The 23,093-nt window shown below is 50.5% G+C and overlaps 2 protein-coding genes across 2 annotated transcripts; both read right to left on the bottom strand.

Annotated features, from left to right (window-relative positions):
- Positions 1-916: 916 nt before the first annotated feature.
- TNFRSF14 (TNF receptor superfamily member 14) lies at positions 917-14,180 on the bottom strand. Its single transcript, XM_077312800.1, has 8 exons — positions 13,670-14,180; positions 9,160-9,262; positions 8,070-8,195; positions 7,085-7,240; positions 5,985-6,075; positions 4,887-5,065; positions 4,126-4,142; positions 917-2,785 (listed from the first exon to the last, which is right to left on the bottom strand). Exons 1-8 carry the CDS (start codon positions 13,676-13,678, stop codon positions 2,660-2,662), a joined length of 807 nt encoding a protein of 268 aa, XP_077168915.1. The 5' UTR covers positions 13,679-14,180; the 3' UTR covers positions 917-2,659.
- Positions 14,181-16,765: 2,585 nt separating this feature from the next.
- LOC143824932 (transcription factor HES-5-like) lies at positions 16,766-18,856 on the bottom strand. Its single transcript, XM_077312789.1, has 3 exons — positions 18,704-18,856; positions 18,208-18,388; positions 16,766-17,723 (listed from the first exon to the last, which is right to left on the bottom strand). Exons 1-3 carry the CDS (start codon positions 18,767-18,769, stop codon positions 17,500-17,502), a joined length of 471 nt encoding a protein of 156 aa, XP_077168904.1. The 5' UTR covers positions 18,770-18,856; the 3' UTR covers positions 16,766-17,499.
- Positions 18,857-23,093: the final 4,237 nt, after the last annotated feature.

Here is a 23,093-nt window from a genome sequence, read left to right as displayed (position 1 = left end):
AACACTCATAACCTAAAGTTAGCTAAAAAGAGTCCATTTTCTACTCTTGAATCCGCTAGTAAGTTAGAAACGAGGATATCTGCTGAGGATTTGGCTCACTGCGGCATCAAAGGCTTACTCCATTTCCATCTCGCCTTATTATACCTGGGAGGTTCGAACAGAACATTTCTTAGAGATTCGGTATCACCTAAACGACAGTTACGGTATCAATTTGAGAACGGCATGCCCACCGTGAGGCAGGTGAAGCTGAGAAAGGGGTTGGCCCAAGGTGACAGAGGAAGCTTCATGACAGAACTGGGATTTGAACCCAGGACTTCCCAATCTTAGCCACCACACCATGCAGGTAATCTTCATCGCTGCTTCTAATTTTCTATGTTATGCTGCAAAGTGGCAGACTCGCCAAATGCTATTAAATTGTAATGAACAGCCCTGAGCTAATAATTAACAGTGAGAGGAACCTACAAAAGGCAGCTTGGACCTTTGTAACCACCATTCTTCCTCGAAAGGGCAAAGTTCATGCCTGAATCAATTGGGGGGGGGAGGGATCACGACATTTATCTGCACAACCAATTTAACTTTACTTGGATAGTCCAAGCTGGCCCAGTCTCATCAGCTGCGGGATGCTAAACGGGGCAGCCCTGGTTATTGCATGGATGGAAGACCGCCAAGGAAGACTGAGGTTGCTATGCAGGGTTGCCCTAAGCTGGTGGTCTCTTGATGGCAAAGAGAGAGAGGGGGGGGGGAATGAAGAGGCAGACAACTTTCATGGATTCTGCAGGCACATTTGGGATTAGTTTTGCTCACCAACATGTAGGAGCTATATGTTGACATTAACCCAATACAGGCCACGCGAAATGTTGCTTTCCTGTTTCCCAAATGCCGTTTCCACCTGAAACCACCAAGATAACAAGCCAAGGAAATTCTGTTTTGTGTTTATGGAATTGAACCTAGAAATTACAAGGCCTCTTACAAAACTTCAGGTGGTGTCCTTCCTGAGGTCATCTAGAGGGTTTCAATAGTTCTTGGATGAACGTACTTGCGTTGACTCTTAAAATGACGCGAATGACAAATGCTCCCCTGACATGCATGGAGAAAGAGACTGTGGGTCACCTGGATGGTCTGGAGGCAGCAAAACAATTATCTTGTCCAGCAGCATTTTTATTCTGGTTTGAGTTGTCGTGTGCATGCACACTTCTTGAAATACACATGCGCTATAAAGAGAGAGAGAGAGAACTGGCTAACGGAAATTCATCTTGACTCTTCTGGAGGTCCTGAAGTGTTGGGGATTGCACCAAACCCAGCACCTCTCTATGGCTGGGGCAGCAATGGGAATCTTGAGCCGGTGCCAGACCCACAACTCCCCGTTAAAGTGAAACAAGGAGCTTCTGTGTTAACTGAAACCAATAGGATGCTTGGTTTCATTTTTTTTTTTCATTTGCAAACTAGGAGTTGGAGAGGAAGACAAGAAGCTAAGCAGCGTTCAGTCCTGAAATCCTGTTCCCCAAATACACTCAGGCCCAAGATTCTGTCTTTCCAGCATTTCTCTCCAACTTGAGGGCTAGAACCTTAAATAAAGGGAAAAATAAAGAGCTCTTTTTTTTTATAACCCATTTTTCGTTCTCTGAACGAGCTCCAAGGTGGCTTACAAACATACCTTTCTCTTCCTCTCCCCACAACAGGCACCCTGGGAGGTGGGTGGGGCTAAAGAGAACTGCTCTGTGAGAACAGCTCTAAGAAAAATGCGACTGTCCCAAGGTCGCCCGGCTGGCTGCATGTGGAGGAGCGGGGAATCAAACCCGGTTCTCCGGATGAGAAGGCGCTGCTCTTAATTGCTATACCATGCGGGTTCTCTCGAGATCAACCCTATCGCTCTATCGTAGGGCTGCCCTTGGAGACTGAGAATCCCTCGAAAGTAACGACAGATTTAGAAACTGTCTTAAATCAGTGGTTCTCCACCTTCCTAATGCCACGACCCTTTAATCCAGTTCCTCCTGTGGTGGTGACCCCCAACCATAAAATGATGCAAGGGTTCTTTCACAGAAATTAAACCGAAACTGACCAATGGCGTGAAGATCCATTGCTCATGATCGTATATAAATTGGTTATAAATTGTATATAAATTGGCAGGCGCCTTCAGGAGGGGCAGCAACAGTAGTGGTTCTCTACCACCCCCCCCCTGCCAAGATGCTCGCCCTGCCACAACCCCTGTGAAAGGGTCATTCGACCCCCAAAGGGGTCCCGACCCCCAGGCTGAGAACCACTGGTCTAACCAGTTGCTATGTTGGGTATTTATAAAACCAACTCCCTTTCCCCAGATCGAGTTCGGTTGGGGGGTGTTTGTAGTGCATCTCTTGGGTGTCGGAAGCTCTGTTTTGCCGTCTTTCCTTCCTGCCCTACGATGACCCACCGCCGGCCTCACGCCGTTTCTGTGCTCCCGCCGCCACTGCACCGAGACCAAACCCACCTGGAGTACGAAAAAGTCACATGATTTCCCCAGCTCCGTGGATCTTGACACGCGGGCCCGGAATGCTGGCCGTTGTTTCTGTTTAGTCCAGAGGAAAGCAAACCTCATCTCTTGAACGCTGTTCTCGGGCTCAGAGCAGGACACGGAAGAAGGCTTCCTTTCAGAGGGTTATTCCAAAAAGTGCCACGCTTCTCCTCAAAGCTGCAGGGCAGTTTGGTAAGCAGTTTGGTATGTCGGCTCTCCGCCATTTTGAGTTGTCTCCTGGATAGGTTCTACCATGTTAGTGTCGGACACCGGGAGGAAAGGGTTCTCTTGTGCTTCCTTTGAAAACAAGCCCCCCCCCCAATATGTTATATTGAATAAATTAAGTAATAGAGGAAGAAGAAGAGTTGGTTTTTGTACCCCACTTTGCACTGCCCCAAGGAGTCTCAAAGCAGCCTAACATCGCCTTCCCTTCCTCTCCCCACATAGGGGCAGAGGGATCTGACAGGACAGCTCTGTGAGAACAGCTCTTACAGGGCTGTGACTAGCCGAAGGTCACCCAGCTGGCTGCATGTGGAGGAACGGAGAATCAAACTCAGCTTGCCAGATGAGAAGTCACCACTCTTTAAGCCACTACACTGCTGGCAGGGGCTCCTGGGAATTGTAGTCCATGGACATCTGGAGGGCCGCAGTTTGACTACCCCTGCACTACACCATACTGCCTAATTTTTACGTTAGGAGGGATGAACAAACGTTCTCGATTTAATGCCTTTTCCCATTTCACTATTTTCCCCACCAATCATTTGGGGTAGTCTGTTTTTCGGTCTTGGCTTTCTAACACCGTTCGTATTGTCATTTTGTGCTGAATAGTTTTTAATATGGTATTTAAAGGCACCATGTCCATCATGAAGGCCTACAAAGCATAGAACGGATTTAGCAGTGCATGGGTGCATCAAACGATGCGCACAATGCACAAGAGAAAAGTTTCATGCATGGGAAACAGACAGCGAACTGGACTGAAGCAGCAAGAAAGAGAAATTGGAACTCATTCCTGTTGTTGTTGTTGTTGTTGTTGTTTAAATTCGGAGGATTTGTCAAAACAGCCTCCCTTCAAACGGATCCTAATCCCCCTGACTGAACAGGGAACGGCTCTGTTCACAGCAGGAGTCCCCAGTGTGGTGGTTCAAAAGCCACCGTTCTCTGTGCTTCCTGACTTTCATTCCAAGGGCATTCTCAGGTGTTAAGCAGAAGAAAAGACGTCAGCACAACACAAAGCTCTTCGCTGTGTGGCTGGAAGTAAACCGGGGCAACCATTTTGTAGCTGGCTCCACCTCCTGCAGCAGCCATTTTCTAGCTGCCTCAACGAGCCAATGCCACAATTCGTAAAGTGTCCGTAATCTCAAAGAGGCTGCAGCCCCCTCATGTGTACTATCAACAGACTGGTTTCTGTCAAAGGCTTCTGGAGATTGCAGCTTGCCGGGGACTGTGAATTCCCCATTACAGATCCCCAGCCCTTCTCACAGAACTGCACATCCCATAAAGGAGGAGGGCCTCACAACTCACACTGAACACACGTTCTACCGGGCTTCTGCCACACAGCTGCACCAGACAGGTGGCGGGAGAGAGAGGAGGAAACAGGGAGAGAGGAGAAAAACAAACAGCGGATCGCAAGGACTCACCTCTTGCTTATCAGCAACTGCAAACAGAAAAAGAGAGAGCCTTTTTGAAAAAAAATGAACTTCCCACTGACCTTCGTAACGCAACTGAATCTACATTTGGGACTGGAGCGCTATATTCGAGGCCAGCGTTAAGGGCACCTTGAGGCAGAGACAAGCAGGTTCATCCTATGCACAGTGCTCAGGGAAAGCCATGGCTCGGAGGTTGAGCAAGAGTCCAGAAACGCCTCAACGATGGCCTCCAGGCCTTCTCTGCTGATTCTGCTGGATCGGCCCCAGGGATATCTCAACATGCAAAAGCTATGTAGCAAAGAGCATTTGGGCATGCACAGAGAATACTGTTTTACTTGGGGGGGGTGGGATTTAAACACACACACTCCCATGATTCAGGGTTTTCTTTTGTAGATTTCGGATTTTTCTGTCTACTTAGGAGGTCACCCAAGTTTGCAGAAACAACCTGTTCTGTGCATGTGTGGCCCCCATCTGCAGCTATCCGCAGGCAGGGGCATAGCTGGGGAATAGACATCTAGATAGGGTTTAGTTTTTTTTTAATCTACTGCCTCCAAATGCTAATAAACGCTGCAGAAATTTGGGGTCTCTGTGCTGAGAAATGAGGATCCCTTCATATCAAATAAACCTCAGTAGTTGGCCATCTGAGAGAGGGTAGAAATTGGAACAAGGTGTTCCTTTCGTCTTTGTTGGAAAACCTGAGCTGCAGAGCGGTATCAAAAGGCAGGCAAGAGACTGCTGGTTCACCCACTCACCTGTGATTTGAGGCTTCCTCTTTCTTCTCCAGATGAATAAAATTAGTGCGAGTGCAAAGAAAAGAACTAAGAGACTAGGGATTATAATGGCGAGTTCATGATCTACATGTGTTTTTTTGCAAACTGCATCAGAAGTTGACGTTCCAGCTTTTTCTTCCTTTCTGCCTAATGTGCTGCAGCTGAAAGGAAGATGAAAAGAAATGATGAATTACAGGCAGGATTGTGCCGTTCTATGTGCTCTTGCATTGATGTGGGCCATCAGCTAGCAAAAGCAGCAATTAACCAGTCCCTGGTTCAAAATTCACCTCTGGCTGGCCAACATTATACTGGACACAGCAAAAACAATGGCACAGTAATACTAAACTGGGGCTTAGAACCATGTATTGTTCCACAAGACCAGCTGAAATTATGTTGCATGATGGTACGGATAGATGTCCTCCATCAATTGGAAAGCATGTTTTTAAAACCATCAGCAATATACCTCTTACTACAAGAGGCATTCCCTTCTCTAACACAGCAAGGAATGCCTCTTCTGATAAAGTGCCAACTATGGCAAATGCACTTATCAGCTAAGAGGGAATGCTCCCCCCCCCCCCCACACACACACACCACAATGGATATTTTTATTTAAATGGTAAGGTATACAACTTAAACCCATGGTGGGTAGATAGCTTCTAAGAAGAGGAATTCTTTCTTTTCTTCTTATCTAAGAAGAGGCATTCTTTCTTCTCTCTTCTGAGACAATATAATCTAAACAGATCCAATCAGTCGATCAAAACTCATATGATTAATCATGTGATTCATCCACTAAGTGCATTCGTCAGAAGATGGCCCTACTAAACATTCCAGCACTGATGAAGAGAACATTAGATCCTTCCCAGCTTGTTCCGTTGACTGGAAGTTCTCCACTGGCGTATTATAGTCATTTTATTCCCGGTATGGAGGCCTCAAGGAAATGAAATTTGGCCATCATGGCTGAGTTCACTTCTGGGACGTCTACATTTCGCCATCAGTAACAACGCAGGTGTGAAATGGTTAAGGTGGAAATTAAGGCGATCACCAAGCAGCACTGCAGAAGCCACGATAAAAACAGCTTACTTGGTCCACGGTTGGCAGAGGAAGGACATTGCTTCTGTTGAAAAGGAGCCAAATGGACAAGGCTCATACTGGGTATCAGTGGTTTCTGTGCCTAGGAGAAGAAAAGTCAAGAAATGTGACTCTGTTTAGAACAGGGTCCCCAACTTAGCGCCCGTAGGCACCGTGATGCCATTTGACACTTTTCCTGGTCCCTGCCCAATGTTTTTTAGAAAGTAGGCGGGGTCATTTGGGCCTTTTGCCAGGCATGCCTTCTGATTGGGCACCAGATATTTGATTGGTGGATTTTTAAAATATGTTGCTTCAGGAGCAACGCTGCCACAACACAAGGAGTTTCACTGTGGCATCCATTTTGTGGGTGGCTCCTCCTTCGGCAACAGCCATTTTGTGGCTCTGCGCAGCATGCTGTATTGAAATCCCAAAGGGGCCCACGTGATCAAACAGATCAGGGAGCCCTGGTCTAGAAAATAAAAATAATAGGTTGCTATCAAAATAAATGGTATATAAAAAACTAAAATAAAGTAAATGGTATACATTGTGTTAACGAAAGCTGGAGGTAACTGCACAGTTTGATAGAAGGGGCCTATCATAGATATATTGGGTAGGTAGGTAGGTAGGTAGGTAGGTAGGTAGGTAGGTAGGTAGGTAGGTAGGTAGGTCGGTCGGTCGGTCGATCGATCGATAGATCGATAGATCGATAGATCGATAGATCGATAGATAGATATAGAAATAATCTTATGCAGGAGGGAATGATATGAAAACAGTTGGATTTCCTCAAGGACACATCCGTCTTATTATGGGTTTTTCCAAATTCTCATTTTCCGGCCTTCTCTGTTTCTTCAGGCGCTTTCTTCTGTTCAATGTGTGTTTTGCCCCCTCTAGTGGTCAATTCAATATTGCATCACATCATCCGACATAAAAATCTGCCGTTTCAATCTGCACAGAGCTCTGCCAAACGGACCTCACTGCAATTTCAAATCAACCAGCAGAGGAAGCCCTACACATGCCAGAAGGGGGAAAGAAGACACCGGAGCTTACCAGCCAGGAAAAGGAGAATGCAGAAAATCCCTGGGATACAGAGGTCAAAATTATGTGAGTCTTACCAATCTGCGTCACCCTATAACCAGGCGGGGCGACAGAGTGTTTTTGGCACGTGTCACAGTCGTCACCGGTAAAATGTATGCAGTAGTAACCTGCAGCACAGGAACACACTGCATTCTTGGTGTAAGTGCATTTTTCTTTCACAATCAGGTTGGATCCTGGAAAGCACAAAGAGACGCTTTTCAATGCCTTCCAAGCTGTCCATGTCCAACTATTGGTCCCGGTACCCCATTGTCAGCATGCTAGGAGCTGGTCAACCAGGTTCCTGGTGGGAACATACCCCGATCAGAAAACTATCTTTCCCACTTGACTAATTAGCTCCAATTTTGTGGGGAGAGGTTCAGGTCATTCCTTCTACAGAGGCGAGCGCAAGAGCTGGGCCACCATATTGGCATGCATCCACTGAGTTGTGTGTTCATCCACCGAACGCTTCCAGAACGCTTCTAAATGGTTCTCGTCCCCCTCACCCATGCTGGGAAATGTTTGGTAGGACCTCTCAGGAACATCCGCCATTTTGGCATGAGGGATTGCACAAATGGCTCTGGTGCCATTTTGGATCAGGAGGAGGAGGGAGGAGGAGGAGGAGAGCTGGGGGTTTGTTACTCTGCTTTTTACTACCCGAAGAAGTCCCAACGTGACTGACAATCCTCTCCCCACAACAGACACCTGAGAGAGCTCTGAGACTGGTCCAAGGTCATCCAGCTGGCTGTGTGTGGAGGAAGAGTGGGGAATTAAACCTGGTTCTCCAGATTAGAAGCCGCCACCACGCAAAGCTAGCTCTCAATGGACGCCTTCTCCTCCCCTTGGAGAGGGGGATTTCCAAGAATGCTCCATGGTCATAGCCCGCGGTTCCTCTCGAAGATCTGTGGATCTTCTATGATTTCTGGTTTCGTTAAAGCACAACCCCCTTTCTCTGTTTACCCAACCAGAAGGCACAGAAAATTTCGATTCAGGACACGTACCTCCCTTACCTTCTATTAGCCTTACCTGAATCGCAGTTTCGACATCTGAAGCAACTGGTCAGCCCATGAGGGTGGTCCATGAATGTCCCCTCGATACAGGGGAGGCAGCTGGTGCTGGAAGAAGAGGTGCAAACTCTGGACACCCTATACCCTGCAAGAGATTCAGAAGAAGAAGAAGAGTTGGTTCTTATATGCCACTTTTCCCTACCCGAAGGAGGCTCAAAGCGGCTTACAGTCGCCTTCCCTTTCCTCTCCCCACAACAGACACCCTGTGAGGGAGGTGAGGCTGAGACAGCCCTGAGATTACTGAAGAAGAGTTTGTTTTTATATGCTGCGTTTTTCTACCCGAAGGAGGCTCAAAGCGGCTTACAGTCGCCTTCCCTTCCCTCTCCCCACAACAGACACCCTGTGAGGTGGGTGAGGCTGAGAGAGCCCTGATATTCCTGCTCGGTCAAAACAGCTTTATCAGTGCTGTGGCGAGCCCAAGGTCAACCTGCTGGCTGCATGTGGGGGATACATGAACATTTTTGTCTCTCTGCTTTTCTTCATAACATGAATGGTCATTTTTGTCCTGATTTCATTTATTCGTTTCTAACCGGAATAATCATGAGCTTCGTATTGCCGTCTCAAGAAACTTGGGAAAGGTGAGCTTTCCTACCTGGCTGGAAGAAACCTGTAGAAGGGTTAAAGGTAAAGGTATCCCCTGTGCAAGCACCAGGTCATGTCTGACCCTTGGGGTGACGCCCTCTAGCGTTTTCACGGCAGACTCAATACTTGGTGATTTGCCAGTGCCTTCCCCAGTCATGACCGTTTACCCCCCAGCAAGCTGGGTACTCATTTTACCGACCTCGGAAGGATGGAAGGCTGAGTCGACCTTGAGCCGGCTGCTGGGATTGAACTCCCAGCCTCATGGGCAGAGCTTTCAGACTGCATGTCTGCTGCCTTACCACTCTGCACCACAAGAGGCTCAGAAGGGTTATCTGGGTCCAAAAGCAGACCAGCATTTTAGACTGAAGCTGAAGGGAGCGAGGGAGAAGCAGCTGTCGGCGGAAGCGTCTCTCTTGGCGGAGTCTGATATGGGGTGGAGAGCAAGAGGGGCACCCAGGCTAACGTACCTGGACCGCACATCGGGCAGCACTCTCCGTTAATTTCGTACTCTCCGTCGAGGCACGCTTCCAAGGAGAGCAGTTGAATGGACAGGATTATGCTGGCAATAATCTGTCGAAAGAGAAGAGAGGAAAGAAACTTGGTTGGGGCCGTGGCCAGCTCAGAGTCACAGAGCTGTTCTAGAACAGCAGTTTTGTCAGAGCTCTCTCAGCCTCCCCTACCTCGCAGGTATCTGTTGTGGGGAGAGGAAAGGGAAGGCGACCGTCAGCCGCTTTGAGACTCCTTCGGGTAGAGAAAAAGCGGCATATAAGATTCCGCGCTCACCCACATGCAGCCAGCTGGGTGACCTGGGGCTCGCCTCAGCCCTGATAAAGCTGTTCTGACTGAGCTGTAATATCAGGGCTCTCTCAGCCTCATCTCCCTCACAGGGAGTTTGTGGTGGGGAGAGGGAAGGGAAGGCGACTGTAAGCCGCTTTGAGACTCCTTCGGATTGAGAAAAGCGGCATATAAGAACCAACCCTCCTTCTTCTAATTGGGTAGGGTGAACGACAATTGCTCGTGGAAAAAGCAGTCTGACACGTAAGGATATTAACGGACAACGGTAAAAGGTTACGGCATGCCACAATGCTTTCAGAGTAGCCTGTACTTCTCTGTCGTCTTCCACAAGATGGAGCCTGAAACCCATCCAGAGAAGGAAAGGAGGAGACCGAAAAGGAAACACCGGAAGGCAAACAAGCGCAGGGCGGGTGGACTGCCCAGAAAATCAACAAGAATCTCAGGGCGCATGAAGGATGCAGGGATCTGGCGGTGGCATCAATTTCTGTGCCTTAGAGCCCCCTGTGTGGGATCACGCATGAAGTGTGCTTCCTGCTTGCTATAGATGCATTCAAACACAGCAAAAACAGATTCAGGTGGCTCACCGTGTTGGCCTGAAGCAGCGCAACAAAACAAAATCAGACTGCAGTGGCACCTTTAAGACCAACAAGGATTTCTCCAAAAACAGATGAATTATGAGTGGAGCAGAGGAGGGGAGTGTTGGGGGCAAGGGGGGGGGCTGCAGGATCCTCACCTTCCCAGCAGTTTGCCTACTCTGAATTAAGCCCACCACCCCACCCCACCCCACCCTACCCCTTGGCTGCTTTTCTCCTAGCCGGGTCGCCCGTTGTTTTCTTTCGAAACAGCTGCCAGGCTGGGGCAGATCAGGACCACGGTGAGTGGAGAAAGGGGTATGGGTCAGTGGCAGAGCATCTGCATGGCATACCGAGGGCGCCAGGTTCAACCCCCACCACGTCTGGTTTAAAGGACCAGGCAGTCGGTGATATGAAAGACCTTGATGGTCTGATTCAATAGAAGGCAGCTTCACGGGTTTTTGTGTGTCAAATGGGGAAATTTTAGTCTTGCACCGCTGCCCTTTTGCCCACAAACTGACGTAACTACAGCTCAGGCTTTCTCAGCCAGGGTTTCGTGAAGCCCTGGGGTGTCTTGACACTCCTGGGAGGGTTTCCCAGGTGAATGAATCAATTTAAATATATTTTTGAAAAACACTGAAAGCATTCCTTGGGTGATATGTCCCACCCACCCCTCCCCAGATGGCCAAAGATGGGCCTGGAGGGGTTGAGAGGAGGGGAGGGGCCCCAGGTGGGCGTGTCCACAGCTCTGTTTCCCAGCCACATTCTGCACAATCGCGCCTCTCCTGCAGCCTGGAGAATGTTTCAGGGGTTTCTCAATGGGATAAAAGTTGAGAGAGGCTGCACTAGCCATATATGAAATAACTTATGCTTGCCCCAAGGAATATCACTCACAGCTGCACCTCCCAAGATACTTTTGAGTCAGCGCTGTGTCTCATGCCGGAAGTTCCCAAAGTGTAATGAGTCTGAAGTAAGAAGCAGTCCAGGGTCCTGGGAGACTGGAGCGGGGAAGGGATTGTATTCTGGCGGGCCAAGGAGAAATCTGGCAGGACATGCATCTCTCAGCCTGGTCTTCGTAATCCCTAGAGGCAGTCCAGTTTGTGCCTTTGCACTGGGGGGAGATTTTGGCCTCCTGGCCATCCCGATATTTGGGGAATGAGATATGTCCCTTGCTCAGAATTCGGAATGCAATTGTGGAAACTTCCTCCGACAGAGGAGGAGGGCAAAGAAGAGGAGGGAGCGCCCTGGATCACGAGGGAAATGGTCATTTCACCCTCCCTGTGTCACAGTTTTATGGAAGTAAGAATCGCAACCACAGCTCCAGCAAAGAACAGCCCCCCACCCCACCCCGCACTCCCAGCACCTTTCCCTGAAGTCACAGGATCGGATACTGCCGCAGTAATCGGATACTGGGAAAAGGACAGCTGTGCCATGGCGTCCTTTAGCAGCCAAGCCCCAGAAGTGCCCTGTTGTCTCTTTGCTCTGCTGTCAAAAAACAGGAAATGAAACTGAGGAGTGGGGAGATTTTTCTCCCCTCTTCGTGGAAATGGTTCGCTGAAGAGCAGGAATGCAGCTTTCAAAAAAAAAATTAAAGGGGGAAATAGGAAAGTTCCTGATATATTAGTGTTTAAAGAGGCAGCAAGAGCCGCTGTTACTAGTAGGATAAAATCTTGAGTCCGGCGGCTCCTTTTAAGACCGAGGAAGTGTTACTCAAGGTGCAAGCTCTCGTGTGCATGAACGAGTGGCGTAGTGGTTAAGTGCGGTGGGCTCTGATCTGGAGAATCGGGTTTGATTCCCCACTCCTCCTTTACATGAAGCCGGCTGGGTTTACCTTGGGCCAGACAGAGTTCTCTTTGAGCTCTCTCAGCCTCACCGACCTTGCAAGGTAGGCTTTTGTAAGCCGCTTTGAGATTCCTTTGGGTAGTGAAAAGCAGGGTATAAGAACCCAGCTGTTCTTCTTCGTCAAAACTTATATCTTGAATCCATGTAGGTCTTAAAAATGCCACAAGACCTTTGTTCTGCTGCTTCTGGCCAACACGGCGACCCACCTGAATCTATCTTCATGGACAGATCTGGGTCCGAGTTACGATCTTCTGGATACCCTTGGTCACAATCTCCATCTGCCTCTGAGTATTTTTTAAAATTGTGTTGGCATGGAGCGGAAGGGGTGTCACCGCAGGTGTCACAGGTACTAACCAATAGGGGCTCATGACCTTTAGGTAGCCATAGGCCACTCAAGTTTGCACAGGCTGAGAAACATCTCTGACTTCCCCTTCACTCAAACCACAAGTTTCCACCACGACAAAAAGAAAGAAAGCAAAACCTGACAAAAGATTAATGTTTCTAAATCCCTTATGACAACTGAACAATGGTGTTGTTTTTTTCCCCATTGTGGATAGAGGTTAAAATTCAACACCTCGCAGGGCTGTGAAATTGTGTTTCTTGGACATAAATCTCTCTGCCCTAGGCGAATTTGTTCTTGAAACTTGGGGGAGTTTCAATTGCTGCGTTTTATACAATCAGCATGAACCAGCCCTTTGGATCCTGCTGTAATCCAAGAATCTGATGCAATCTACTCCCTCCTTCCTAGAACTGTCAAAACAAAACAAAAAAATCTAATCTATTTATTGCCTACCAGGTGACATTTAGTGAATCAAATGGATTCAAGTCCCTGTGAAAAGCTTAAGAGATTCCCATTAGCTTCCCAAAACTGTAACAACTAAAGTCTGCACATCTACTAGTTTCCGTCAGAAATTTCAACCCCTGATTTCCACTCACATTTCTGCTGTACGTTAAATAAAACACTTTGTTATTTTTGAATTTCAGAACAACTTGAGCACCATTTAAGCCGCATAAGTTAAAATAGGCTCCCGATCCTTCTCTCAGGTTACTCGGCTCAGCCAACAGCCGACATATCATGTTGACCAAGGGCTGGACAGCCAGAGTTCTTCAGCACAGAAGGAAACCCATTACTAGAGCCAGGGAAATCAGGGAAGGGAAACAGAAAGGGCAGGAGAATTTCACCTCTGAGCCGACTTGCCAGGTCCCCCTTGGGGAACAGGGTGCCAGGTGCAGATCGGGAAACTCCTTGGGGTTTGGGGGTGGAGCCCGGAGAGGACAGGGACGTCAGTGGGGTGCAAAGTAGGGGTGCCAGCCTCCAGTTTGGGCCTGGGATTACAGCTCATCTCCAGAATACCAGGAGAAATTCCCCTGGAGAAAAGGGATGCTTTGTACGCTCCGTCCTCTGGCTACCTTACCTGTCCCATCCCCTGCAGGTAACTGGGGTGGGGGGGAGCAGCCCTAGTCCACAGAGTCCCCCCTCTCCGTTTCCCCCAGGAGAACAAATCCCTGTCGTTCCAGGGGTTCCCCAGGTCCACCCTGGAGGCTGACATCCTCCCTCCTCAGGGGAACTGGCCTCTGTCTCCTGGAGGGGAGCTGTCACTCCGGGGGGTCCCCGGTCCTCCCTGGGCCTGGCGTCCGAGGGAGGGAAGTGGCCGTCACCTCCCCACCCTCACCCCTCGGGCTACAACCCCACCCATCGCCAACCCCCAATTCCCGGGCGTTGAGAGGCGGTCGCGGGCAAGCAGGCAGGCAGGCAGGTGCCACTCACCCGGCCCATGGCGCGGAGGCGCGGAGGCGCGGCTGCGAGGGGCTTCCAAATCCGCCGCGGCCGGACAGGCCTACTCTGCAGGGCTGGCTTCTTCTCACCCTCCCTCCCTCCCTCCCTCCGGGGCGCTGCCGGCCGCGGCGAGCGAAGGGGCGTCGGGGCGAAAGTCTCCGAGCCCCAAGTCTGAAAGTGAAAGGGAAAGTACTCCGGGGGCGGGGGCTGCGCCCGCCCTCGCTTCCTTTCCCGGCAGATCCTGGCTGTCCTCCCGCCCCTTCCACCGGCAGGCTTCCTCGAATTGTCTGCGGGAAGGCTGGTCAGGGGCCAAGGACTCGCCTTTCCCGGCCGAGGAGGAGCCGTCGCCGGTCCGGACGGAAGCTCCGCGTAAGCGGAGAGAGACCCGCAGCGCACAGGGTCGCGCAACGCGCAACGCGCAACTCGCGCGCACGCCCGGCCGCCTTCCGCAGCCCTGCGCGAGTCCCTGGCCTCCCCCGAGCAGGTTTGCGCCCTGTTTGCGCGCGGGTCAGGCGTTGGGTGATTGGTTCGGGGGCTTGCCTGAGTTGACCGCTTGATTGCATTTATAGACCGCTTTCCCCGCAGGCTCAGGGCGCTTTACATCAACATTCCAGGAATTTCGGATGATATAAAGGCAGGAAGATTCCATTCAAGTGAGCGAAAATCGTTCCGACATTGTTGGAAAATACCTGGCGATTGGGGGGGGGGGGGTGGAAGGGAGGGATTTCAGCAAGGTACATGGCCACCCTCCAAAGCAGTCGGGTTGGAACACTTCTCTGTAGTTAGCATTTTTTGGCTCTGTTAAGGCTCTCTCCCAGAGCAGGGTTGACCCTGCCTAGTATTTGGATGGGAGACCTCCAGGGATTTGGGTGGTAGTGCCTCCCCAGGGGACCCTGTTTTGGTTCAGTTGCAACAGAGACTCAAGGAACAAGACGGTCAACTGACTTGAGTTCTGCCACTCTCTCTAGGACTTATGTGCGATCCTAGGCACAATTGCCCCAGTCTAAGCACGAGGAAACCAGGGGATTTCGGCTGGAGCCAAGTGCAGAAATGCCTTACCGTGCAGACACCCCTTGAAAGGAAGCGACAATCCATCTTGCGTCCTCCGGTTGGAGCAGGGAGAGATGGCCCAGGATGCAGGAGCAGAAGGCTGGCTGGGGAGGGAGGCTGTCACTTCTGCTCGGACATGACATTATTTTGTAAGGGAGACAAAGCTTCTAACAATGGGGGGCGGGTTGCCAAAGGATCATATGCTCTAAGCCTAAGGCAGTAGATTGCACACTGGTAGTCATGCTGTCTGGTTTCCTTTCCTGATTCATAGATGACACACGAAGCTGCCTTCTGCGGAATCATGAGGGTGTGATCCATGAAGGTCGGTGTTGTCGACTCAGGCTGGCAGCAGCCGTCCAGGGTCTCAAGCAGAGGTCTTTCCCATCCTGGTCCTTTTACCTGGAGATGATGGGGACTGAACCTGCGACCTTCTGCGTGCAAAAATGAGGCTCTTTCCCTGAGCCACAGCCCTTCCCCCAAACATACACTGCTTGTACTACTACTACTATTACTACTAGTACTACTATTACTACTAGTAGGAGAGTTCTGAGAGAGCTGCTCTGTGAGAACAGCACTATCAGGACTGTGACTAACCCAATGTTCTTTTCCCCTCCCAAATTGGCTGCACGTGGAGGAACAAGGAATCAAACCCGGCTCATGAGATTAGAAGCCGCTGCTCTTAACCACTACAAGTAGTTTGAGGTCCTTCACTGGGATAAAACGTAACAGTATTTAAATAAAGCCAGCCTCAGCCAAGAAAGATTTGTTTTTTTTTACAAGCTGCCGGAGGGGCTTTGAGCTTCCACATTGGTCCTCATGTGACAAACATGGAATCCCCCAGTTCAAATTTAGCTGTTGCCTTCCCTGAATTCATGGCCAGCCCTTCAGCAGTGACCCACCATATGGTTTGTGAGGAAATAAAAGAGGGAAATTCCTGCTCTTGCCAGTAATCGTTACTTGTTCGATTCAGAAATCCCCATTTTCATTTTATTTCCCTTTCCTTTCATTGAAAACAAAGCTTCTTCACGCTTAAAGGCCTCTTTGGGCTAGCTGGACAGTGTAGGCCCCTGGGAACCAATGAATTAAACGAAATAAATAAATGTGTGGGTTTTGGGGAAGAGCAAAACCACCCTTAGTTTCTAGGCTCCCTTATTAGTCTGCTCCTCCAGAAAGCTGGCACGTCTTCATGTTTATCTTCACAACCACCCTGTAAGGTAGGTTTGTCTGTGTGTGTGTGTGTGAAGGAGAGAGAGAGAGAGAGAGACTGACCTAAAATCAGCTTCTCAGATGCTTGGAGATCTGAGCCCAAATTTCCCTACCCTTGTCTTAATCTGGCACTTGTACCCTCCTACCACACCTTCTCTCCCTAGAAAGTGTTGGAAAGCCTTGAAGAAATTGGCTGAACATCATGGCACAAACCACCAGGGGGAAGCAAAGTTTAAATAAGCAGAGAAGGTGCAAAGCCGCAGCTGCTTAAAGAGTCAATTAGTTTTATTGAGAAGAGAGAGCTCTAACTATCTAACCGACTGACGGTTGTGGAGGGAATCAGAGAGGAAGTATGCTCAAAGGGGCAGGAAGTGTCTAAACCAATCAGGAGATAGGAAGAGATTATTTGGGGGGATGGGAATCAGGCCATTCCTAATCTAAGTGTTCTAACCCCACATCTCCCCCTATACCGCCTTTAGGAGATTCTTCGTATGCTGTTGAATCATTCACACTACAGATCTCGCACCTTCTGACAAGGAAATAGCATGTGTGGGGATGGAAGGTGGGGAATGAGAATACAGGGCTGGGGAGACCCCCGCTGGGGCTGAACCTTAATGTTTACTTACTAGTGACATTCTGACAGCTTGGAATGCAAAACCTGGAGCACCATTCACCTGGTTGCCTTGGAAGAGGGACTTGGTGGCATTATATCCCATTTAAGCCCCGCCCCCCCTCAGGCTCCACCTCCAAATGTCGCCAGGAGACTCTAAAAAACCTTCTGTACTTCCTTCCTTCCCCCTTCCCCCAAAGCAAAGCAACCACAAAAGGGTGTCAAGTGTTTCTCTTTTTTATTTCTCCTTACAAATAATGTCATACAAAGGGCATACACGGTATGCGCAACCCTACAAAGATCCTGGCAACAGGACAAAACACTGGCCATCCATCATGAACAGACACTTCCCCGCACAAGAGGAAATAATCATTCTAGCAATGAAACCGACAGAGCGCATCAGGCTTGGCGTCCGCATGGCGCCACGCCGGACAAAGACACTCTCATCGGATATTTTCTTTAATATAAAGCAGGAAGTATCGTTTCCCTAAGAAACATAGTGAAATCATAGGAGTAAAAATCCACAGCTTTTTGCCTACGGGGAAAAAAGCCGGTGGTTTTTCGAGGTGGACAAGATTTTTCTGCTTCGGAAGAGCCACGCAGAAGAAAGTCCGGACGTATTTACAGGGAGCTGGAGAGCCCTCTCCAACCGCAACCTCTAAACAGCACCACAATTGGACAATCGTACCCACAGTTGCAACACAACTTTGACCCCTGCCCTTAAGCGCATGCAGAATCTTCATTATGAAGCTACGTGTCCCTCCCCAGATCGGATTGTCACTGTGCATCACTTTCTCCGACTGGAGAATATCCCAAGACTCCCCACTCTACCCCCCCCACCCCCAAAAATATAAATAACACAAAGGGGAAATAAGATTCCCTACAGAGAAGAAGAACAGGGCTGGAATCCAGCCCTCCTTCTGGAATGGCTGCTCCTCGGGAAGCTTGCCGCCTTCTACCAGGGTCTCCACAGGGTGGGGGCACCCTTGCAGGACAAGTGCTTCAAAGCAGGGGAGCGGACAGCTTCAGGGACGGACCGCTGGTCCCTTTGGAAATGGCTCATGAGCTTGGCCTGGGTTTCGGCGTGGACTTTGTGGAGCGACAGGAAGCGCAAGGCCTCTTGGAGACACCTTGAGTAGCCCTCCTTGAAGTCCTGCTGCGGGTCTTTGTGGGCGGATCCTGCGGTCAGGAGAGAAGAGAGAGAAGGTCACTGGAGAGCCACCCAGTCGGGGGACAGCTGCCCTGCAAGCTCTCTTTGGTGGGGCTGGGCGAGAGAATGCAAGTTTTGACAACGGTCCGACCCCTGGCGCCTCCAACGAAAAGGGAGGACGGAAAGGAAAGCGGCTTTGTACGAACTGCAGCCGGACACGGATCAGCCCGTGTACTCAGGTGGGTGTTTTTCTATGGAGGAGGAGCTGCAGTCCGTTGGCAGAATTATGCCCGCCCATCTCCATTGGAAATAGCTCTCTGCAGGCGTGGCCAGACGGTGGCTCTCTCCAGCGGTCCGTGGACTACAATTACCATGAGCCCCTGCCAGCAGGGGCTCATGGTAATTGTAGTCCGTGGACCGCTGGAGAGAGCCACCGTCCGTCCCTCCAGGAGAGGTGTCCAGTCCAAGGCGCTAGATGGCCCAATGACCGGACCATGGTGTGTTCCTACTGACCTTTCAACCGCAGCCTGCTCTGCTCCTTCAGGTAGTCCACGGTCATCTCGAGGATGTCGGCTTTCTCCAGCTTGGCGTTGGGCTGGTGCCTCTGGAACGCCTTCTCCAGCAGGAGTTTGAGCTGCTCGATGCTGCTGTTCATGCGGTCGCGGCGCAGTTTCTCCACCGCTGGCTTCCTCAGCTGCAAAGCAGAGAGCGGCTCCTTTAGGACCCCCTTCTCCGAAAACCCATCCACTGGCCGCCCGGCTCCCCCAGTCCACAGTAGTCAAGAGCGGCCCACCAACATGGGTAGCTCAAACCGTCTCTCGCCAGCGGAGACGGCCCACAGGCCCCGCACAAAAATAATCCAGAGGGGGTTGCAAGTTTTGTGCTGCTAGTTGCCATCCCTCCGGGAACTACACAATTCCTCTTTCCCCTTTAGGCAAGAGCCGGCTTTGCCTGCTTAAGTGGAGCAGGGAGCCACACCTGCAGAGATGCAGCCCATCCCGGTACTTACTTTGTGTTTCTCCTTAGTGGCCAGCGGACCGCTTGGAGGCATGAAAAGGAGGCCGCTGGGTGCCATTCCTCGGCCGGGAGGGGAAGCGGAGCGCTTTCTTTCAGCTTGCAATCCGGAGGGGACTCTGCGGAGCCTCTGGGCGCCGGCCCGTATTTATGCAACCCTGGCCTGCGGCGAGGCGCTGGGAGTCTCTGTTCACCTCCACTTTCCCACACTCGGGAGCCAATCGGAGGCGGCCGCGGGGACACAATGGGCGAAGCGGCTCTGGCGGCGGTGAATAGCCCCCGATGAGCAGGTGGGCCGGGCGTGGGTCACGGGAAAGAGCGGCGCCGGGGATTACCCACGCTGGGAACGAGCCGCTCGTCTCCCTCCGCCCCGGAGGAGATCAGGCACATTCCAGATGATCCGAAGGCGCCCTTGGGACCCTCGGGGGGCGCCGGCCAAAGGGCGCACGAGTCGCACGGGGAGGGGCGGCGCGGCGCAGTGGGGAGAGGGGAGAGCTGGCTTCAACTAGCCTGCCTCTCTCCTCTCTCCCGCTGCCAAGCCTACCCCACGAGGTTGTTGTGAGAATACGGGAGAGCAATGCGTGTCTGCATGAGCTCCTTGAGGAAAGGGCAGAAAAAAAAACGCGTCGTCTCCTGCCCTACTGAGACAGACCTCCTATATCTATGTATTTATTTTTATTTTATTTTTTAATCTAGATTTGTTTATTGTCTCTAAATTCATTTGTTTGTTTTATAGGCAGTTCCTCTGCATACAGGGCCGATAGGACAATGTTTCTCCCTGAAAACACCCTGCGTGGAGAAAGCTAGTTCACCAGGCAGTCAGCTGGGCGAAAACCCTGCCAAAGGCAGAGAGGGAAGATTTCTGCCTTGAGGGGTGATTCAGTCCGGTGGGGCCTCACTCGGGGTATGGATGAAGGGGGACAGACAAAGAGACAGGTGGGGCATCTCAATGAGAACTAGCCCCCCACAACATGCAGTGACCAATGGCTTCTCTGGGCACTGGAGAAAAGCCTATCTATCTACACAATAAGTAATTCAATAAGTATTCGCTCATTTTTACCTTCAAACGGACCCTGCAAGGAAGGCCAGGCTGGGAGAGAACAGCTAGCCCACAGTCACTCAATAAGCATCAGAGATGGGTGAAAGGAAAGAGGTGAACCTAGCTTCAATTCTCTACCCACTAAACTGGGCTGTTTTCTGTCTCCTTTATTTATTTTATTTATTTATGTTTGGATTTATATAACTGCCACTCTCAGAGAACTGGCTCACCGCAGTTGACAATTTTATAATAGAGGTCCCACAACATAATAATCATTAAAACAAGCCCCCCATTAAACCCCCTTTAAAAACATTCTAAAAAGCACAACACACAGTTGATGGCAGTATATAATTTAGTGCCCCCCCTTTCAAATTTGTGCATAGGGGTTGTGTGTGTGCACACACGTGTGTGGTTTTAATCTCCCCTCCCAATCAGGTGAGCCAGAGGGTGCCCGGTCTCTCTTCCCATCCTGCTCCACACACGCCAATTGTTCTTCGCCCGTCTTTTGTGTAGCCGAACAGCTGTTGAGCTCTGAGCCTTTTATGTCAAGTGGTGGGAAAGTTTATACGGCCCCATCTCCCATGCCCCTAATCTCTCTCTGGGCATGTGTCTTTGGGTTGGTGTCGTCCTTGTTGTTTTGGACACATGGCTAGTTCCAGATTCTCTTGGCCTCTGGTCTCTCGCGTCCCAGGAAATAGGGACATGACTGAGTTTAGGACCATTTAATAATAACAATTATTGCTGGGTGTTTTATTTATTGGTGACCCAAGTGGGTTGTGTTGTTTCTAAATAAGAATTTCTGGATTAGTATGAGTGGAAAGTTTAAGAATATTGCAGGGTACTCTGTGGCCTGTAACTAGGTTTGTAAGGTGCCCACTTATTTATTATTTATTTATTAATGATATTTATATGTCGGCCTCCCCGAAGGCTCAGGTTGGTTTGCGTCAAACAGGAAGAATACAGATATCTCAGGCACAGAGACCAAAGCCGCCTCCTGTTGTTCTCTCCACCTAGCAACTGGTATTCAGAGGTAGACTGCCTCTGAACTTGGAGGTTCCATTTAGCCATTTTGTCCTTGATGGACCTCACCTCCCTGCTTGTGTCTGTGGACGGAGGAGCCTGGGGGACGGAGAGAGCTCGGCAAAGATGTGATGGTGCACAGTCCACTTTCCAAAATTGCTGTAATCTATAATTCAGTGGTCAATTATAATTCTGGGGAATCTCCAGGGCCCATCTGGGAATTGGCAACTCCTCTTTACATGTCTGCAGAACTACCGTTCCCAGAGTCCCCCAAACCGAAGGAATGGCTGCTAAATAAATCTGGAGTGTCTATATCCCCTGAGAAGGATCCAGAAAACAAAAATGTCCAATCCTAAACAGAGTTTACACCCTTCCTAATCCATTCCAATCAATAGATCTAGAAGGTGGCCACTCTGTAGAAGAAAGCACTGTAAGGGGGGGGGGGAGCAGAATTTTCAAACATAATTATGCAAAACAGACTCATGTGCATTCCCCCCTCCCCCCCTCCCCCCGGAGTGCAGAATTTCTGGCACCTGCGGAAGCCCTTAGAGCCCAGCCGGGGATATGGACAACGGAGAGATGCACTCCTGGGCAGAATCTGCCCCCATCCTGAATCGCTGCCAGATGTTGTCTTTTAAGGGGGCTTAAACTGCACGTTGGGGAAAGGGGGGGGAGGACTGCCTTCTCACTCCGCCGCTGCTGCCCAGATGGCCCCCCGGAGCACGGGCTTTCCCACTGAAGACAATGCCGGCTCAAGGGCCGTGGCTAATGCGTTTTTGTGAGTCGGCACACGTCCATTGTGGAGGGGCTGAATGGCGCCCAGGGAATGCTGTGGGAACCTCGGCGGTTTTTGAACTTCCTCTGCATGTCGTAATAAGCTACTTAGCCGTGTGCCTTCTGGGGCGGCAGAGAGAGCTCTGGCCCCAGCTTGGGGGAGGGGGTAGGGAACATACGGAACTCTGTGAAATCGGAGTCCAGTAGCACCTTTAAGACCAGCAAAGATTTATTCAGGGTGTGAGCTTTCGAGTGGAATTTGAACCCAGGACTCCCTGGTGCTCAGTCCGGTGCTAAGTTCTACACCAACGTGGTACTCGCAAGGTGGCTCCAACGCCCTACAGTAGGACTGTGACTTTATTTATTGACTCACTTCATTTACACCTTGCCTTTCTCCTCACCGAGGGGCCTAAGCCACTGGCGTGAGTGTCTTCTTCTACATTTTATCCTCACAACAACCCTGCGAGGTGGGTGCAGCCAAGAGCAGGGGTAGTCAACCTGTGGTCCTCCAGATGTCCATGGACTACCATTCCCATGAGCCCCTGCCAGTGCTGGCAGGGGCTCATGGGAATGGTAGTCCATGGACATCTGGAGGATCACAGGTTGACCACCCCCGGCCAAGAGCATACAATTGGCCCATGGTCAACCAGCAAGCTTCCGTAGCAGAAAGGGGATTCGAACCTGAGCCTCCAAGAGCCTAGCGAGACTCTAACCACTATGCCACACTGCACACTACCACACTATAGATGTCAGGAGGGCAGAAATAACCTCCAGGCAGTGCTCTGAACACCCTGCCATGTGGTACAGATGCTAAGATTCTCGTTGTGTGATTTTCAAATGAGGTAAGCCACCCCGAACCCGTTCGCTGGGAGGGGTGGGGTAGAAATCCCGATGGAAATAAATAAATAAAGGTTCTGGGCAACAAATGGTTTGAAACAACAAATCCTCGCACACACCCGTTCTTGACTTTGTAGGCTCACGTCCCCTCTTACCGATGGCTCCCCCCACCTCCCGCCCGCATTGCATCTGGGTTTCCTCTGGGTCTGTCGGCCGCAGGCAGATGTGGGGCTGTGAGTGTAGGCTCGGTTTGAGTTTCCCACACTGCGTCCCTATTCAAGGCATTGAAGTCAGGGGAAGAAAGGAAGTGTGCCAGGCTACAACTTGAATTAGAAATGGCATTTGACTTTCTTTTGTGCGTCGGGGGGCAAAGCTTCGCTTTGGAGAGACCATCTGCATAGCATTTACGGTTTGCGGCGGTGGCCAGGGGAAGGGGGGAGAGCTGTTGATCACGGGCTGTCAAGGAAGGCCGAGAGACTGGGGGAAGCCATTCCTTTTTCTCTCGAGGGCTTAACATCTGGCCGGGGAGGCTGTTGGGGAGGGGTCAGGGAGGAAGGAGGAGAAAGGCCTATTGACGGTTTAACACTCAGAGCTTTTTGAGATTTCGGGCGGCGTCCAAACACGTAACACTGGTGTTCCGGGCCCGTGGGTTACCTCAGGAGATGCGCTATCTGGAACGAGGACGGCGGAAGGTGGAGGATGAGGTCAACCCTGG

This window comes from Paroedura picta, chromosome 15 (assembly GCF_049243985.1).
Source record: "Paroedura picta isolate Pp20150507F chromosome 15, Ppicta_v3.0, whole genome shotgun sequence".
Taxonomy (NCBI): Eukaryota; Metazoa; Chordata; class Lepidosauria; order Squamata; family Gekkonidae; genus Paroedura; species Paroedura picta.
The sequence above is the reverse complement of the archived record's forward strand: the minus strand, read 5'-3'. Positions and strand labels throughout refer to the sequence as shown.

Bases quoted from the DNA above. Each gene is read 5' to 3' on its own strand.
- TNFRSF14 (XM_077312800.1), bottom strand. The intron at 8,196-9,159 runs GTACGTTAGCCT...AATCTCTTGCAG, and splicing joins CTGCCCGATGTGCGGTCCAG to GGTATAGGGTGTCCAGAGTT. The intron at 5,066-5,984 runs GTAAGCTGTTTT...TCTTCCTTTCAG, and splicing joins CTCTGCCAACCGTGGACCAA to CTGCAGCACATTAGGCAGAA.
- LOC143824932 (XM_077312789.1), bottom strand. From the start codon at position 18,769: ATGGCACCCAGCGGCCTCCTTTTCATGCCTCCAAGCGGTCCGCTGGCC. The intron at 18,389-18,703 runs GTAAGTACCGGG...TCTGCTTTGCAG, and splicing joins CCACTAAGGAGAAACACAAA to CTGAGGAAGCCAGCGGTGGA. The intron at 17,724-18,207 runs GTCAGTAGGAAC...TCCTGACCGCAG, and splicing joins GAGCAGGCTGCGGTTGAAAG to GATCCGCCCACAAAGACCCG.